The sequence below is a fragment of the Bison bison genome, unplaced genomic scaffold (genome assembly GCF_000754665.1).
Source record: "Bison bison bison isolate TAMUID 2011002044 unplaced genomic scaffold, Bison_UMD1.0 scf7180017864456, whole genome shotgun sequence".
Taxonomy (NCBI): Eukaryota; Metazoa; Chordata; class Mammalia; order Artiodactyla; family Bovidae; genus Bison; species Bison bison.
The window spans coordinates 11,443,045-11,461,596 of record NW_011495018.1 but is presented as its reverse complement, the minus strand read 5'-3'; the positions used below and the strand labels follow the sequence as shown (position 1 = coordinate 11,461,596).

Sequence of the window (18,552 nt, the reverse complement as noted above, 5' to 3'; positions counted from 1 at the left end):
ACGTTTTTGTTAAACATCTCCTGGTGAGCCAGGTGCTTGCAGGGAAGGTAAAATAAATTATTACCGCCTCTCCTCGGATACAGTAGACTATCTCTTAGGGTAGGCTCGTAATACTTGCAAAGCAGAGGTATAGAACACAGTCATCTTTCAAGGCCGTGCCTCATTTTCTGTTAGAAGCTCTTGCTTGTTCTCTTAGGTACCCACTCCTATGTTCATCTTAGCACTTTGTACGTATCTTTATTAGTGTGTGCGGAGCTTGCGTTTTCATGATTATGCGGCATAACCCAGAGCTGGTGTTAGGAGCACCGACTGTATTCCAACCCTAGCCCTGGCAGTAACTTGCTGTGTGATCTCAGGCATGTTACTTCACCCCTCTGTGCTTCGTTTTCCATACATGCACAGCCTCCCAGGGCTGTCATGAGAATTGAATTGATTTTTGTGAAGCACTGAATATAGCGTCTGGCACATTATGTTGCATAAACGTTTATAAAGTAAGCGTGTCTGCCTGTTTGGACTGTGAGCTGTGTGAAGTTTGCAGCTATGACTTATTTACCTTTTTATTTCTAGGATCTTGTTTAGTGCCCAGCACATAGCTCCTCAGGAAATGGTGAATATTTTTCTCTTGAATAATTTGTTCTTATTTGGAGGACCAAGGAAAGTTTCATGGAGAGGTGAAAAAAGGCGAAGCGGAGCAGTACACGATGGTTCTTCTCTGGTGTCATGTTTCTTCTTGGTGCTTACCTCCTGACATGTCCACATCTTTTGTTTATCTTGTTGCACTAGCATGTAAGCTCCATGAGAGAGCAGGAGCTTATACCTAGAACACATCTTGATATGCTGTAGGCACATTTTTATTTCTATAGAAACGTGAATGAATGAAAGGGTGGGAGTTAGGAGTATGTTTGTCTTGTTTTGATAGTGTGGCTGAAAGGTTCCACATTGCCATTTTTGGTGGAGGACCAGCGTGGCTGGAGCAGAATGCTTTTGGAGGTTGCAGGATGTAACCAAATAAATACGGCTGTACGTGGGGTTCTCTTACCATCCTCTGCTTCACAAATGTTTGGTTCATGCCTATGTTCCTTTATAATATTTTGTTTGTGTCTGTCACTGTCAATAAATGGTTAACATCTTCATTGTCAAGTATAGGGTAACTTACCTGTCTTGAAAGCTATTGTTTCTTGGAGATGGTTTATTTTTTAATAAGAAAATTAGTTTTAGAACTAAAATTCTTTAACAAGTATTTTTCTACCTTTAACAAAGATTTGATCATTAGAAGTCCATTCAGTGAATTTCCAGAGACAAAAGGAGAACTGATGGCATTGGAAGCAGCGATGAATTAGTGTCAGTGAAAGAGGCATACAGGAAGCAGTTTCATTCACTCAGCAAACCTGGACTGAGCAGCTTGTTTGCCAGGCCCTGTTCCCGGTGTCAGAGAGACAGAGAGGAGCAGATAGCATTGTCCCCGGTGACTGCACACTTTTACACACTGTGCCCAGCTGTGTAAGTGGTTGTGGTCCAGGTTTGTGATGGCTAAAAAGAGGGATTGATGGGCTGCTGTGAGAGCCGTGGCTGTCAGGCTGGCTGACCAGGGAGCAGACATCCCTTAGATCTTTAGAACTTTACAGAGGGGGTGATTCTTAAGCTGAGTGTTGAAGGATACATAGGAATTAGGAAGTCTGGGGAGACAGGCATTTGTAAAAGTCTGGAGGTGTGAGAGAAACCTGCAGATTTGGTGGGATTTTGAGGTACGTGCTCACATTCTCTCGCCCCCTCTTTCCTTCTTGGCCAGTCCTCCTGCCTCCCACCCCGCCACTCCCCCAGGTCCATGTGACTAGAGTGAATGCAGGGGAGTGGCTCAAGTGGTTAGTGGGGGAACCAGGTCATGAAGGGCCTCATACAGCACATTAAGGAGTTCATAGTACATCCTGTGTGGTGTGCGGGTGCCCTTAAAGGGTTCTAAACAGGGCAGTGACATTAGAGATATGTTTAGTCTTTCTGAGATTGCACCAGAGTAAAGCTGACTGTAGCAGAAGTGTCCAGTCTGGACGCCACTGTGAGTCAGGCAGGAGCGAGTGGCACTCTAGCCCTGGTCAGCCAGGTGTAGGTGAAGAGCAGGAAACAGAAGTAAGAGATTTTTACACCGTCAAATTATTGGGACCTTTCATGCATTGGAGAAGGAAATGGCAACCCACTCCAGTATTCTTGCCTAGAGAATCCCAGGGGCGGGGGAGCCTGGTGGGCTGCTGTCTATGGGGTCGAACAGAGTCGGACACGACTGAAGCAACTTAGCAGCAGCAGCAGCAGTGACTCACTGAGGGCCAGACTGTCCAGTGTACAGGCTCTTTATCTGTTCAGTTTCAGCTCCAAGGTACAGCTCCACCTGGCATATAATAGATACTGTGTACTTACTTCTTTAATTGAAGATCTAAATGATTAAATGGAAAAGAGGGAGGAGTCTCAGGAGGTTTCTGGTTTTCATGTCTGGATGGATGTTGGTAGACATCCATTGAGGTAGTGAGATTGTAAAAGGAGCACATGAAGGGGGACTGTTAAGATGATGGTCGAGGTTTACTAAGCTTGAGATGTATGTGTCTGAACCTGCCAAAAGTACTGAGGAGGCAGTTGGGAAATAGGTTCTGGGGCACATACGATCAGTCTCAGTTTGGGACAGAGTTGGGAGTGTCACAAGTATACAGGCGCTTATTAAAGATATGGTCTTGATGCCAAAGGTGTCCACATGTAATTAGAAAGTGCCCCTGTGAGCTTGTTGAGATCAGTATTTTGTTTGTAAAGGATGGTAATCAGAGAAAAGTTTGTTGTATCAGATTGATCCCAAGTTGCTTTATAGGATGAAGGACACAGAGGTTTTCCCCCTGCTTTCAGATGTTGAGAGATGAACTGAAGTCTGAGTCCAGGTGAGGTTCATGGGAATGGAGAGAGAGGATAGGAACCGGAAATGTTATCAGAGAAGTAGAATGATAAAAGCAGAAAGGGAGCCTTGCTCAGGAAATGATATTTTAATTACAAAGAAACAGTTCAGAGGGGTATTTTGAATAGTGGAGTATCTCAGTTAAATTGATGTGTGAAATATAACTGGGAGCAGCCTAACAGCTGAAGGCCACGTTCAGCAGCAGAGGTCAAGAAGGAGCTCTGAGCTTGAAAGGTCACACTTTGGCAGGTTTCAGGGACAGGGACCACAGCCTGCCTGTGTGTTGGGAAGCGGTCCACCATTCTGATCTGCTCTGTGCCTCCAGTGGTGGGAGATTAGAGAGATTTGAAGAAAAGGGGTTGAGATGGGAGAAAGAAAAGATTAGGAAGAGAAAGGTGATGTTCCAAGCTAAGGACTCATAAGTTTCTAAGGAAAACTAGACGACTTTTTAGGCCTTGTAGAAGGAAAATCAGAGAAGGCAATGGCACCCCACTCCAGTACTCTTGCCTGGAAAATCCCATGGATGGAGGAGCCTGGTAGGCTGCAGTCCATGGGGTTGCTAGGAGTTGGACACGACTGAGCAACTTCACTTTCACTTTTCACTTTCATGCATTGGAGAAGGAAATGGCAACCCACTCCAGTATTCTTGGCTGGAGAATCCCAGGGACAGAGGAGCCTAGTGGGCTGCCGTCTGTGGGGTCACACAGAGTCGGACACAACTGAAGCGACGTAGCAGCAGCAGCAGAAGGAAAATATTATTTTACAACTTGGTAGCGAAAGAGAGAATAAAATAATATAGTTTGGTGCCAAAATACCAACAGTGAAGATCATGTTTGGCAAAGGGAAGTGAGGAGACCTTCCCTTTGTTAGAAATGACTTTTTTTTTATACTGATTGTCATTCTCTAATGATGATTACCTGGTTGTGATACTGTGTGGTTTTAGGGATGGTAGTGAATGGTTGACCTACTTTGCCTCGCGAATGCCAGCGCCTCATGTTCACTTGTATAATGAGTGCTTTGTAGGTAAGAGCCCTGACACACCTTTTCTTGTCAACAGAGTTAATATCTGTACTTTAGCTTCTTGTTGTTACTGTATAAATAAAGTTCTGTGTTTTTGGGTAGTGGAATAATGTTTGAATTGTTTCTTACTAGGAAAAAAAATCGTTCAAAATAACATCTAAAAGTAGTAGGTACAAATTTTGTTTGCATTTTTTGAAAAATTCTCTTGTATACAAATGTGGGCTTCCCTGGTGGCTCAGATGGTAAAGAATCTGCAGGAATGCAGGAAACCAGGGTTATATACAAATATGTCTACATAATTTATACATATTTACCAAATAAATAGTATGTAACTATATTTATTTTAAAAGTATGGAAAGGTATGTATCAACATATTAACAGCATTAACAGTGATTGTCTCTGGGAGGTGAGCTTACCAATGAGTGCAAGGTTTCCCTCCTTTTGTTGTTTCTTACTGGTATTTTCTAGTTTTTCATTTCAAAGAAAAAAGAAAAACAAGTTTTTCATTATTGTCTTTAAGGCAGAAATGTAAGTTTGAACAACAAAATAAGAGGTATAATTGCTAGACCTGCCATATAGAATCTTGTCCAGAGTGACAGCATCCCTTTAAACCATGTGCCCTCCTGTTCCCTTGCAGAGGATTCCACCGATGTGGGTGAGGAGGACAGCTTCCTTGGGCAGACTTCTGCTCACACATCTACCCCACAGACATTTAGTTACTTCTCTCAGGTATCAAGCAGTAGTGATCCTTTTGGGAATATTGGACAGTCCCTGTTAACAACTGCAGCAGCATCAGCTGGACAATCAGCCTACTCCAAGCCCCCAACGTCTCTGCCTTTTACAACTGGATCCCAAGATGTGTCGAATGCATTTTCATCATCCATTTCGAAGGCGCAATATGGTGCTGCACCTGCTTCACAAATCGGAATAAATCCTTACCCGCCTTCTCAGCCTAGTAATCTCCCTCCTTCGAATTTTGGGAGCCCACCACAAGGAACGCCCCAACAAGGATACAATCCGTATCGCCACACGGCTGTAAGCAGCAGGGCTAATCCTTACATTGCACCACCGCAGCTGCAGCAGTGCCAGACACCAGCTCATCCTTCCCATCCTCCGCCCTCCACACCCCCCGTTCAGATGTACCAGGTGCCTCCAGGATCTTTGCCGCCGGTATGAAGACATGCTTTATATCTTTATATCATTCACTGTAATTCTAATCCCTCTCATTTTTACCTGTGCTTTGATGACAAATTATTTTCAGATGGTTTTTTTTTTTCCCGTAAGCTATATGTTTTGAAGTAAACAATCTTTTAAAAGTAGGTCATTGAATGGTTCATGTTTTAGGTTATATTTTGTATTTATGGAAGTAGTAATTTATTTCAATGCATTAACCGTATGCCAGTATTACCAGATTTAATATAAGATAGCAATAACAAATGTCATCTGGAGATATGTGAGAGTCGAAGGAACTATTATCAGCTTCTCTTTTTTTAATTATACTGCCTGATCAAAACGCTTAATTACTGGGACTAAAATTGATTACTCCAATAATTTATTTACATTTATAAAGTTTGAATCTAGACAGACTATCTCAGACAGATGATGGAATAACTTTTGCCTTGGGTAAATTTTATGAAATTCCTTTATGCTTCCCCCCCCTCCCCGCCCCTAATTTTTCAGCTGACTTCCAAAGGGAAGTGAACTGAATCAGAAAAAGGGAAATGATTGAAAAAAAGAGTCAAGAACCCAGTGTGGCAGGGATAATGGTACTGTAGTCAGTGGCAATAGAGAATGGGCTCCATTTTACCAACTAATCTAAATCATACCAGTATACAAATTCTTGGTAACGGTGGATTTCAGCAGATTGGTAGCATGTAATGTAAGTTAGTATACTTGTTTGCTGATGAAACTTTGAAGAGTTCTGATTAAAAATGTTTAAATAATTTTAAGTAAACCGTTGCAAAAATAAAAAATAGGACAAAGAACACCCCAGTGCTCTAACCCAGGTTCCCTGTCATGAACATTTGTTCTCTCCTTCGTGAACATGCACACTGACACGTGTGGGGGCATCCTCTGCTCCCTCGTTCCTTTCTCACGCTGTGTATGTGCAGTTTTGGGGGGAAACATTTGAAGATCAATTACATACATTATAGGGCTTCCCTGGTGGCTCAGCTGGGGAAGAATCCACCTGCAATGCAGGAGACCTGGGTTTGATCCCTGGGTTGGGAAGATCCCCTGGAGAAGGGAGAGGCTACCCACTCCAGTATTCTGGCGTGGAGAATTCCATGGACTGTGTAGTCCATCGGGTCGCAAAGAGTTGTATACAGCTGAGCGACTTTCACTTACATACATTATGATTCTTTACTCCTAGATACTTTAGTGTGTATTAATATTTCCTAAGAATAAGAATATTCTTTTGCTTGACCACAGTAATCAACCTCAGTAAATGGAATATTTTGAAATCATTTTTTAATAAAAAATTGTATTCTGTTTTTAAAAGTATTTTTACTGCACAGAACTTGAGAAATGACTAATAGCCAAATGAGTAAAAATTGCCACGAGAAAACCTTGTTTTTAGTTTTTATGTCTTTCTTATCTTTTTTCTTGATAAACATAATTTTTCCTCGACAAGCATTATGTATGTTTACTTACATAAACTATGTCAAGATAGTTTAGATGTTAAGATTTTTTTCTAAAACATTTTTACTCTTTCTAGAGAATTCTAGTATATGAGTAAAAGATGATTTATTTAATCAGGTTTCTGGTAGGTCTTTGGATTGTATCCAGTGATTGTTATAAATAATCTTTTGGTATTCGTCCTTGTGGGTGAATTTTTACAGTTTTGTCTTTAGGATGAATTCTTAGAAATGGAATAGGTAGGTCAAGGAATATGCATTATATTTTATTTTTGGCCATGCCTCATGGCTTGTGGGATCTTGGTTCCCGAACCAGAGATGACCCCAGACCCTTAGCAGTGAAAGCAGCAAGTTCTAACCACTGGACTGCCACAGAATTCTCGAGCATTATGCGTGTGTTAAAGATGGAATAAATGACAGGAGGTGTACTGCTGGATTGATTCTATAAAGGTATTAGTTTACTTTGCCATCAGTGTGAGAAAGCCCTGTTCACTTTCCAGCTGGCATGGGGTTTTGTTATATTTTTAAAAAAATTTAATTGCTCTGGAGCTTAGTTATTAAATAGCTGTCTAGAGAAATATTAAGAATAATTATTACTAATGTCAGTTTGGGTCTGCATCATACACAGAATTGTTCCTTTGGACTGACTGGTGGTCCTGTCTTTTATACCCCCAGATCCCTCCTCCAGCGCAGGCAGGGTTGCCCCCTCCAATCCAGCAGCAGGCACCTGCCAGACCTGCAGGACCCCCTTTGCAAGCGCCACCTCCTTTTCTACTTCAAAACCAGTATGAACCTGTCCAGCCCCACTGGTTTTACTGCAAGGAGATAGAATACAAACAACTATGGATGCCTTTCAGTGTTTTTGACTCTTTGAATCTTGAAGAAATCTATAATTCAGGTAAGTGTGGGTCCTGCATCATTTGTATCTGATTTGAGGAAGAGTGGAATGAAGAGTAAGTATCCATGGCCTCCTTTTTATGAATGTCATTTTCTTTAATCCTGTAGACCTCACCAGCCTCTGTACCTTAAGGTGATGATACTTTTAATAATACACTTGTATTATTAAGTTCTGGGTTATGTGAGTAAGGTATTTGAAGACATGTTTTAGTAATTTTTTTGTTTAAAGGTATTTTAAATCCAAGAACTAAAGTAGTTCGTATAATCCAGGTGTCAGTTTTCTTATTTCCTTTATTTGTTTGTAGCTAGAGGGCAATGCAGGAGACCTGGGTTCAATCCCTGGGTTGGGAAGATCTCCTGGAGAAGGGAAAGGCTACCTACTCCAGTATTTTTGGCCTGGAGAATTCCATGGACTGTATAGCCCATGGGGTCACAAAGAGCTGGACATGACTGAGTGACTTTCACTTTCACTTCATAGGGCATTTATAAAGCATTTTCTATGGAACTCTTGTTCCTTCAGATAAGAGTTTTAAAAATGCTATAACTACATCCATCTCTCTCTCTCTCTTTTTTTTTTTTCCTGGAGCAAGAACATCCATCTCTTGAGGCGATGTACAGGAGTAAGTTAAGACTCTGAGAAGTTTCACTATAGAAATAGGTTTTTTTGTTTATCCTGAAGGTATTTCATCTTAGGACTTAAAAATAACCTATTCTTTAGAAGTATGTTCATGGAGCATTTTCTGCTTTGATACATAGAGAAAAAGCCTACCAGTTATTGGAATTATTTCATGATGCTTTTATATTTTACTCTGGTTATTTCTTCTCCACTTAAAAGAGTCATCATTTTGAGCAGCACAGATTAATCTTAAAATTCTGTTTTTGAATAGAAATGAGCTTTGTTCTTTGTCTTTAATGTTAGACGAGTCACCATATTCATTATTTATTACTTTTAAATCTACCTTGTAACTGTTCAGTTAAAATGTGGACTTTGTTTTCCAGTCCAGCCAGACCCTGAGAGTGTGGTCCTTGGCACTGATGGAGGGCGCTACGACGTCTACCTCTATGACCGGATGCGGAAAGCCGTGTACTGGGAAGAGGAGCCAGCCGAAGTGAGACGCTGTACTTGGTTCTACAAAGGTGACACAGACAGCAGATTTATTCCCTATACAGAGGAGTTCAGTGAAAAGCTAGAGGTACGTGGGCTTTATTCTTTTATGCCTTTCTTTAAAACACATAGACTCTGTATACATTGGAGCCTCATGTAACACCTCTCACAGTGGAGCGGACTTTATTTACAGGACACCTCATCTTGATCCTATTCACAAAGACTACTTTTTAAGTAATGTCATCTTTTTTGAAGTGCTAATTGTGGTCTTGGTGTCTGAAGATAGAATGTTGTTCAGGGAAACATTACAGATTTAATATAATAAGATATTGTATCAAACCTTCAAAAGAACTTAGGCTGCTGGGATCTGCTGTACTAATACATGCCAAGCATATGGATGTTTTTCAAATTAATATTCAGTAAAAGGGTTTATGAAAATAAACATAAGAATAGGAATAGATGTTGTCAGACTTTTTAACCATTGTAAAACTGGTGGTTAATGTTGCTTTACATAATAGTGTTAATTTATTGTTGTTAAAATTTTCTTAATAATTGAGTATTTAAATATTTGAAATGTTAATTTATCTGCATACATGGGCATGATAAAGGACAGAAATGAAAAAGCCCTAACAGAAGCAGAAGAGATTATGAAGAGGTGGCAGGAACATAGAGAAGAACTGTACAAGAAAGATCTTAATGACCTGGATAACCACTATGGTGTGTTTACTCACCTAGAGCCAGACATCCTGTAGTGTGAAGTCAAGTGGGCTTCAGGTAGCATTAGAAGTATAATTGACAGGCAAGGAACTATATATATTTATGATACATGTATGTTTCAAAAAGTTTGGGCATATCCATACACCTGTGAAACCACCACCACAAACAAGTTAGTAAACCTGTCTGTTGTCCCTTTTTGTCTTTTCATACTGTTCATGGGGATCTCCTGGCAAGAGTACTGGAATGGGTTGCTATTCCCTCCTCCGGTGGGCCATGTTTTGTCAGAACTCTTCACTCTGACTTATCTGTCTTGGGTGACCCTGCATGGCATGCCTCACTGAATTATGCAAGCCCCTTTGCCAGGACAGGGCTGTGATCTGTGAAGGAGGTCTTTTAAGAAGAGGTGGCAAGAATACACAGAAGAACTGTACAAAAAAGGTCTGATGACCTGGATAACCATGATGGTGTGGTCACTTACCTAGAGCCAGACATCCTGGAGTGTGAAGTCACGTGGGCCTTAGGAAGCATTACTATGAACAAGGCTAGTGGAGGTGATGGAATTTCAGCTGAGTTATTTCAAATCCAAAAAGGTAATGCTGTTTAAGTGCTATATCAAATATGTTAGCAAATTTGGAAAACTGATCAGTGGCCACAAGACTGGAAAATGTCACTCCAATCCCAAAGAAGGACAATGCCAAAGAATGCTCAAACTGCCATACAGTTGCTCTCATTTCACATGCTAGTGAGGTTGTGCTTAAAATCCTTCAAGCCAGGCTTCAGTAGTACGTGAACCGAAAACTTCCAGATGTACAGGCTGGATTTAGAAAAGGCAGAGGAACCAGAGATCAAATTGCCAACATTTGTTGGATCATGGAGAAAGCAAGGGAATTCTAGTAAAACATCTGCTTCTGCTTTGTTGACTCAGCTAAAGCATTTGACTGTGTGGATCACAGCAAACTGGAAAATCTTAAAGAAATGAGAATATCAGACCACCCTACCTGTCTCCTAAGAAACCTGTATTTGGGTTAAGAAGCGATAGTTAGAACCAGATATAGAACAGTGGACTGGTTCAGAATTGGGAAAGGAGTACAACAAGGCTGTGTATTGTCACCCTGCTTATTTAACTTATAAACAGAGTACATTATGCACAATGCTGGGCTAGATGAAGCACAGACTGGAATCAAGATTGCTGGGAGAAACATCAACAACCTCAGATATACAGATGATACCACTTTAATGGCAGCAGAAAGTGAAGAAGAAATAGAGAGTCTCTTGAAGAGGGTGAAAGAGGAGAGTGAAAAACCTGGCTTAAAACTCAGCATTCAACAAACTAAGATCATGGCATCTGGTCCTATCACTTCACAGCAAATAGAAGAGGAAAAAGTGGAAGCAGTGGCAGATTTTATTTTCTTGGGCTCCAAAATCACTATGGGTGGTGACTGCAGCCGTGAAATTAAAATACTGTTGCTCCTTGGAAGGAAAGCTATGACAAATCTAGGCAGTGTCTTAAAAAGCAGAGACATCACTTTGCCGACAAAGGTCTGTCTGGGCAAAGCTATGATTTTTCTAGTAGTCATATATGAATGTGAGAGTTGGACCATAAAGAAGGCTGAGCACTGAAGACTTGATGCTTTCAAATTGTGATGCTGGAGAAGACTCTTTTTTTTTTTTTTTTTTTGGAGAAGACTCTCGAGAGTCCCTTGGACAGCAAGGAGATCAAACCAGTCAATCCTAAAGGAAAACAACCCTGAATATTCATTGGAAAGACTGATTCTGAAGCTTCAGTACTTTGGCCATGTGATATGAAGGGCTGACACATTGGAAACAATCCTGATGCTGGGAAAGATTGAAGGCAGAAGGAGAAGGGGAGGCAGAGGATGGGATGGTTCGATAGCATCACTGACTCATGAGCAAATTCAGGAGATGGTGAAGGACAGGGCATCCTGTTGTGCTGCTGTCTGTAGGGCTGCAAAGAGTCAGATTAGCAACTGAACAACAACAACAAAGAAATTAGTAGACAACTCTAAGCTTTGGTTTTCACCTCTGTGTAATGGGAATAGTGTTATTTAGGGCTGATTAAAAGCAGTTGATCAAATGAGGTACCATATGTAAAATGTTAAGTTTGGTAACCACTTAATAAATGAGATCTGCCATTATTGTTATTTTTATTACTATCATTGTTAATCATTTTCTTCCACACTTCTCTTAATGTGACGCAGATTTATCTTACTGGATTGTGTATTGTTTCCATTGTAGGCTGAATATAAGAAAGCTGTAACCACAAATCAGTGGCACCGAAGATTAGAGTTTCCAAGTGGAGAGACGATTGTTATGCACAATCCAAAGGTAGTGGTATTGTTTAAGATATTAAAATGTTTAGGTTTTAAAAAATTATTTTGCTGAATGTGTTTGATAAGTGTTCATTTTTATTCTGCAGTAGGGAATATTTATAACAAGTGCATTGCATGGATGATAGAAAAATAAATGAAATTTAAATTTCTCTCACTAAGTTTCTGTTTATGGTAGCACATTAGCTAAAGCTTAGTATGCATCATTGAAATTAAGCTTGACAAGTTTTTGTACTTGACCCAAGGTCAGCAGACTTTTCTGTGAAGGGTCTGAGAGTAAATATTTAAGGCTTTGTAGGCCATGTAGTCCGGAGAAGGCAATGGCATCCCACTCCAGTACTCTTGCCTGGAAAATCCCATGGATGGAGGAGCCTAGAATGCTGCAGTCCATGGGGTCGCTGAGGGTCGGACATGACTGAGCGATTTCACTTTCACTTTTCACTTTCATGCACTGGAGAAGGAAATGGCAACCCACTCCAGTGTTCTTGCCTGGAGAATCCCAGGGACGGGGGAGCCTGGTGGGCTGCCGTCCATTGGGTTGCATAGAGTCGGACACGACTGAAGCGACTTAGCAGCAGCAGCAGGCAGCCATGTAGTCTCTGAAAGTGTATTGGTATTTAGGCAGTATGTAAACCAACAGGCATGGCTATTTTCAATAAAACAAACAATATTTCAATTAAAACAATATTTCAGTGTTTTCATTTGCTTATAAAAATGAGTGGGAGGCCAGGTTTGACCTGCAGCAATAGTTTGCCTACCTTACCCTTGAGAGTAGTTTGTTTCAACCTTTACAGTAAAAATACATTCTTCCTCTTTTTATTTATATTGTCTCCAGGAACCTTGCTTGTTTCTTTAAAGATACCGGGTGTGGTGTTCAAATTCTTCCATTTACCATCCTTAATCTAAGCTCAAGGTCTCTCACCTGCAACAGTGAGAGGTGTTTTTAGATAGGGTCTATTTTAGGGTCATATTTTAGATGAAGTGAGGTGGTTTGTGCAAGAGCATCTAGCACGGTGCATATGTAGTTTCTCAGGACATAGGCTGTTTATTACAGAAAAATGTAAAAGAAAAAAATAATCTGTGTCTGACCACCTCTATAGTCCTTACTGATACATTGAAATAAGTAAATAAAAACACCCACAGCCCATCAAAATTTAAAGTGTTGAAGGGTATTAAATGAAAAATAAAAGCCTTTTACTTCTACATTCCCCTAGTTTTGCCTCTTAATGGTAACCATGCTTACTCTCTTTAAATTTTTTTTTTAACTCTTGTTTTTATGCAACACACAGAACTTTGCATACCGTCTTACATGCATTCATTTTTTTGGGGGGAGTGAGAGACTGATGTTAAACTATCATTTTACTTTTTTAATTGAAGTATAGTTGATCTATACAATATATTAATTTCAGGTGTACAGCATTGCGACTCAGTAATTGTATAGATTATTATACTCCATTGCAAGTTATTACAAGACAGTGTCTGTAATTCCTTGTGCTGTGCAATATATCCTTATAGCTTATCTATTGTATACACAGTAGATTGTGTCTCTTAATCCCCTACCTCTATCTTGCGTTACTCCTTTCCCTCTCCCTAGTTGTTAAACTGCTTTGCTTTTTTTGTTTTTTTTTAATCTATGAGTCTTTCTGTTTTTCTATATACATGAATTTGTTTTATTTTTTAGAGTCCACAGATAAGTATTTGTCTTGTATTTATCTTTTCTGACTTAATTTCACTACACGTGTTTTCTAGGTCCATCCATGTTGCTGTAGATGGAAGAATTTCATTCTTTTTTTATGGCTAATATTCCATTGTATGTGTGTATTTCTCTATATCTGTGTGTCTGTCCAACATCTTCTTTATCCACTTGTCTGTTGATGGACACTTGGATTGCCTCCATATCTTAGCTGGTGTGATTAGAACTGTTGTGACCTTTTAAGTTTTTTGGTTTAAGTTTATTACTAGGTATTTTATTTTCGAAGAGATTTTAAGCGGAATTTTTTCTTTTACTTCCTCTTTTAGTTCATTATTAGTGTATAGAAAAGCAACAGGGTTCTGTATATTAATTCTTGTATTCTGCCACTTTACTGAATTCATATATCAGTTCTAGTAGTTTTTGGTGGAGACTTTAGGATTTTCTGTATACAGTGTCATGTCATGTGCAAATAGTGACAGTTTTACTTCTTTCTTTTCAGTTTGGACGCCTTTTGTTTCTTTTTCTAATCTGATTGCTGTGGCCAGACTTCCAATACTATGTTCAATAGAGTGGGCATCTTTGTCTTGTTTCTAGTTTGGAGGAAATACTGTCAGCTTTTCACCACTGAGTATGATATTAGTGGTGGGTTTTTTCATAAATGGCCTTTGTTATGTTGAGATACGTTCTCTCTGTAGCAACTTTGATGAGAGTTTTGTCAGGAATGGGTGTTGAATTTTGGTTGTTATTTCTCCTTTTTCATTTCTTATTTTGTTTAGTTGTGTCCTCTTCTTGGTAAACCTGCTCAACGGTTCATCAGTTTTGTTCTTTTTTCAAAAAATCAGCTCTTGGTTTCATTGCTCTTTCTTATTGTTTATTTTAGTCTCTGTTTTATTTATTTCCTGTCTCATCTTAATTAGTTCTTTCCTTCTGCTGACTTTGGACTTCATTTTTTCTTCTTTTTCTGATTCCTTTAGATGGTAGATTAGGTTGTTTGAGATTTTTCCATATGACACTGGGCTAAATTTAATACAGTTGATTTAACAGAATAGTGTATGTCTTCCTGAAAAGTGGTAGGTAAGTCCGTTTTTGACATTGAAATTGAATTTGCACTTTGTTATTTAGAGGAGTTTGTGTTTATAAAACAAAGATTCCTCTACTGCAGGTGACTTTTCTTTAATTTCTTACATGTAAACCTGGAAGTTTGTTATATTTTTAAATCAAGACCAACTACTTCTCATTTAGTTGTATTATTTTTCAACACAAGCATTGGAAATAATGGTATTGACTTGCTTAATCTTAATGGTTACTGAACACCAGCAAGACTGCTAGAAAACTGATTTTGGAGGACCAGTGTAAGTACTGGATTTATAAGCTATACTATAAAGTAGTTTATCGTGTACGGAAATAAATCATTTAATTTATAGTGGAAATGGATTTGGTAGTGAGCTCTGTCATAACCCTTCTCTGTATCTTGAAGGTTATTGTTCAGTTCCAGCCTTCCTCAGTGCCTGATGAATGGGGGACCACGCAAGATGGACAGACAAGGCCTAGGGTTGTAAAGCGCGGAATTGATGATAACCTGGATGAAATTCCTGATGGTGTGTATAATTTGTTTAGGATCAAGATCATTTTTAAACTTTTCTACTTTAAAATGATGAGAAAAGCAAACAGCTATTAGGATTACCTGCCATATTTGAATTAAATAATGAATGAAATGAAACAATCTGAATGATTATTCAGGTTAAATAATCTGAATCAATCTACAATCTAAATGAAATAATCAGTAAAATAGTGGATTTAGCTTGAAAATGTTCATTATAGTGTGTATAAATTTAACAAAGAGAAGGATTTTGGGAAAAGATTGTAAATTTTATATCGGCAGGTTGCTTCTCCACGTGGGGCTTAGTGCCCTGGGCAGTTCTGGAGAAATGACAAGGTTAATGGAGCCCCTAGAGGTACAAAACCGATGGTTGTCATTGGCTCATAGCTTCTCCAGTGAGCTGCTTTCTCCACTCCTTGGTCTCGTTCACTGATTTATGCCAGGATGGACTTTGAGCTCTGTTCATCTAATTTTGGCAAGTTTGTGATGACAAAAGAGATATTGAATATTGCTACTCGTTTAATAAAACCTAAACCAGTCTCCAGCTTGTGTATGTTTGTATGTATGGATGTGTGCATGTCTTGTCTGTCTTTTGCAGGAGAAATGCCTCAGGTTGACCATTTGGTGTTCATGGTACATGGCATTGGACCTGTGTGTGACTTGCGCTTTAGAAGCATTATTGAATGTGGTAAGTGTTCATGAAATGATTTGAAAACTATTAGAAGAACTTTAAGCCTTTATTTTAAAGTGTTTCCAGCTGTGTACTGTTAGCTGATGTACTGTCAGGAGAGATTGAACTGAACACTGGGCAATACTAATTTGTACTTGTTTTGCTCTTATGACATTTGTAACTCATAAAATCCTAGACTGTGAAGAATGAGCAGGGATCTTGGAAATAATTTAGCCCTTCTGACAGCCTCTGCCTGAACACTTTTCAGCTATTAGGAACACCTACATGTTGAACTGATTTTTGGTGGATTAGTTGGGAGAAGTTGTTTAAAGGAACTATGAATTTGTCTGTTTTACATAAATAAAAAGCTATGAATTTTATTTTTTTATTTGTAGTAATAGTTCATATTTATTGAATCCTTGGTATGTGCCAAGTATCTTACATGTTTTGTATCATTTAACCCTCATAATAACCTTTTGAGGTATAGGTGCTGTTACTGTCATCTTTACTGTTAGGTAAGGAACTGAGGCCCAGAGTGTGAGTTAACCTCTCCTGTGTCTCAGTCTGGGAGGTTCTGGAGCAGGTCAATTTGATTCCTGAGTCTACCCACAGTGCATTTCTGCCTGCCAGTAGTGGTAGTTGAGCTAATATTTTTCAGTCATTTATCTATTTCTGTAAAATAATGTAAGAACTTCTTAAAGATTGTTTTTTTTTCTTCTCTGAACTAAATTTTGTCATTTTTTTCCTTTGAAAAGTTAGTGTTACAAAAAATACTGGTATAATTGAGGTGATTGCTGACTGCTTACCGAGGTAGCAAAATTTAATCCAGTACATTTGTCTTCCCTGATTTTTTTTTCTTTAAGTGGATGATTTTAGGGTGGTTTCTCTAAAATTGCTGCAGACACACTTCAAGAAATCTTTAGATGATCGGAAAGTAAGCAGAGTGGAGTTCCTTCCAGTTCACTGGCACAGTTCCTTGGGTGGAGATGCCACAGGTGTTGACAGGTTTGTGGATTTTGATAACTTGGTTTTCAGATTAGTCAAACTTAGACTCAGATTTTAAACTGTCATATAAAGTAGTTTATTATGACTTCAACAAGTACACTAAAAAGCTTTGATTATATATTTGCTCTTATATATTATTAAATACTGTTAGGTTTATATGCTACTTTGTATGTGTGCATGCCTGATTGTGTATGTATGTGGTGTGTATATTTCTATTGTAAATATTTAAGAGAATCTAAGAAACTTAAACTGGTTTAAAAATACTTACCTATAGTGGTTTTTTCCTTGTATAGTGGCTCAGACATGGGGCTGTCCTGTACATTGTAGCATGTTGAACGGTACCCTTGGCTTCTATCCTCCAGATAAGAGTAACACAACCTAACCTCTAATTTAACAACCAAAAATGTCTCTAGTCACTGCCAGATGTGCCCTGGTGGCAGAGTTGCCCCTAGTTGAGAACCACTGGTTTAGATGATTGTTTCTCAGTGGAGACTCTTCTGGCAGGACAGTTGTCATGAAAGACTGTTGTGTGTATTGTAGGCCATTTAATATCCTTAGTCTAAATGCCACTAACTGCCAGCAGCACTTACCAGGCACTGTGACAACTAAAAAGGCCTCCACTCAATTTTGATTGCTTCCAGTTGGGAACCACAGATTTAGGAAGTATTTCTTCTAGGGACACAGAGCTGATAACATACTTGGATTTTAGTGAACGTCATGATGTTTCAGGGCACGTGTGTTAATAAAACCAACCTATGAACATTTTATCATGTAAGGCCCTGTACAGAGGATGAGCTGGTTGGACAGTATCACCGACTCCATGGACATGAGTTTGAGTAAACTCTGGGAGTTGGTGATGGACAGGGAGGCCTGGCATGCTGTAGTCCATGAGTCGCAAAGAGCTGGACACGACTGAGCGACTGAACTGAGCTGAGGCCCTGTTACAGGGCTGTTTTCTTTCTCTGGGTGTTCCTGAAGTATGCTGTGCTGTGTCCTGAAATATGACCATCTCAAATCAGGAAAGATTTTCATTCTCTTAAACTCCTTTCTTAGTTTCTTGCCACATTCTCTGTTGTCTTTTGCCACCTACAATTTTTGTCAGGTATCCTGATTTCCAGTAAATTGGAAGAAAAAGGTAGGCTTTCCTCTTTAAAAACGAAGTAAAGATCTTTGTTTTGGCCTTATTTTATATGATAACTTTAGAGAATCCACAAATTCACAGGATAGTTATAGGCACAAGTTGATAATGTTTTTGGTTTATCTTGATTTATTGACAATAACTGACTGAAATCCACTCATAATTAGTCTGTGAGTTTTTTTTTCTCAGTGTATTTTCAGAATTCAAAATAAAAACTTTTATAAACTCATATTTAAGGTGGTTACTAAGTATACTTTTTTCTTTCCAAACAGGAATATTAAGAAAATCACTTTACCGAGTATTGGTCGGTTTCGTCACTTTACCAACGAGACCTTGCTAGACATTTTATTTTACAACAGCCCCACCTACTGTCAGATGATTGTGGAGAAAGTGGGGTTGGAGATAAACCGTCTGTATGCACTCTTCATGAGTCGGAACCCAGACTTCAAAGGCGGGGTCTCCGTTGCTGGTCACAGCTTAGGTGAACCTTTTAAATTTCCACATTTAAAGTACAATTTTTGTTGAGTCATCACTGTTTTCATTGTGGGTGACATGGTTCGTAAGAGATCTAGAATTATAGATTTTCAATTTTATAAAGGGTAGAAGTGAATGCTTTGAGTTTACATTCTGCCTTTTGCTATTCACCTTTCCTGTTGCCTAGGAATGCTTTATATTTTAATTTATTCTGCTATTTGGTAAAGCAAGAATATTGATTATCACATCTTGATTAGCATCTAACTTTACGTGACTTCCGCTTGGGACTTTGAACAAAAAGAGTAGGAGAATTTAATTAA

The 18,552-nt window shown here is 39.1% G+C and overlaps 1 protein-coding gene across 2 annotated transcripts in view; it reads left to right on the top strand.

The window, feature by feature from the left end:
* The window catches only part of SEC23IP (SEC23 interacting protein), a 38,471-nt gene that overhangs the window by 461 nt on the left and 19,458 nt on the right, over positions 1 to 18,552 (top strand). For both annotated transcript variants that reach the window (XM_010859247.1, XM_010859246.1), the window contains exons 2-9: positions 4,587 to 5,119; positions 7,261 to 7,483; positions 8,482 to 8,675; positions 11,561 to 11,650; positions 14,823 to 14,943; positions 15,544 to 15,633; positions 16,479 to 16,620; positions 18,031 to 18,239. In XM_010859247.1, coding sequence (XP_010857549.1) covers positions 4,587 to 5,119; positions 7,261 to 7,483; positions 8,482 to 8,675; positions 11,561 to 11,650; positions 14,823 to 14,943; positions 15,544 to 15,633; positions 16,479 to 16,620; positions 18,031 to 18,239 — 1,602 coding nt within the window. The remainder of the gene's footprint in view (positions 1 to 4,586; positions 5,120 to 7,260; positions 7,484 to 8,481; positions 8,676 to 11,560; positions 11,651 to 14,822; positions 14,944 to 15,543; positions 15,634 to 16,478; positions 16,621 to 18,030; positions 18,240 to 18,552) is intronic.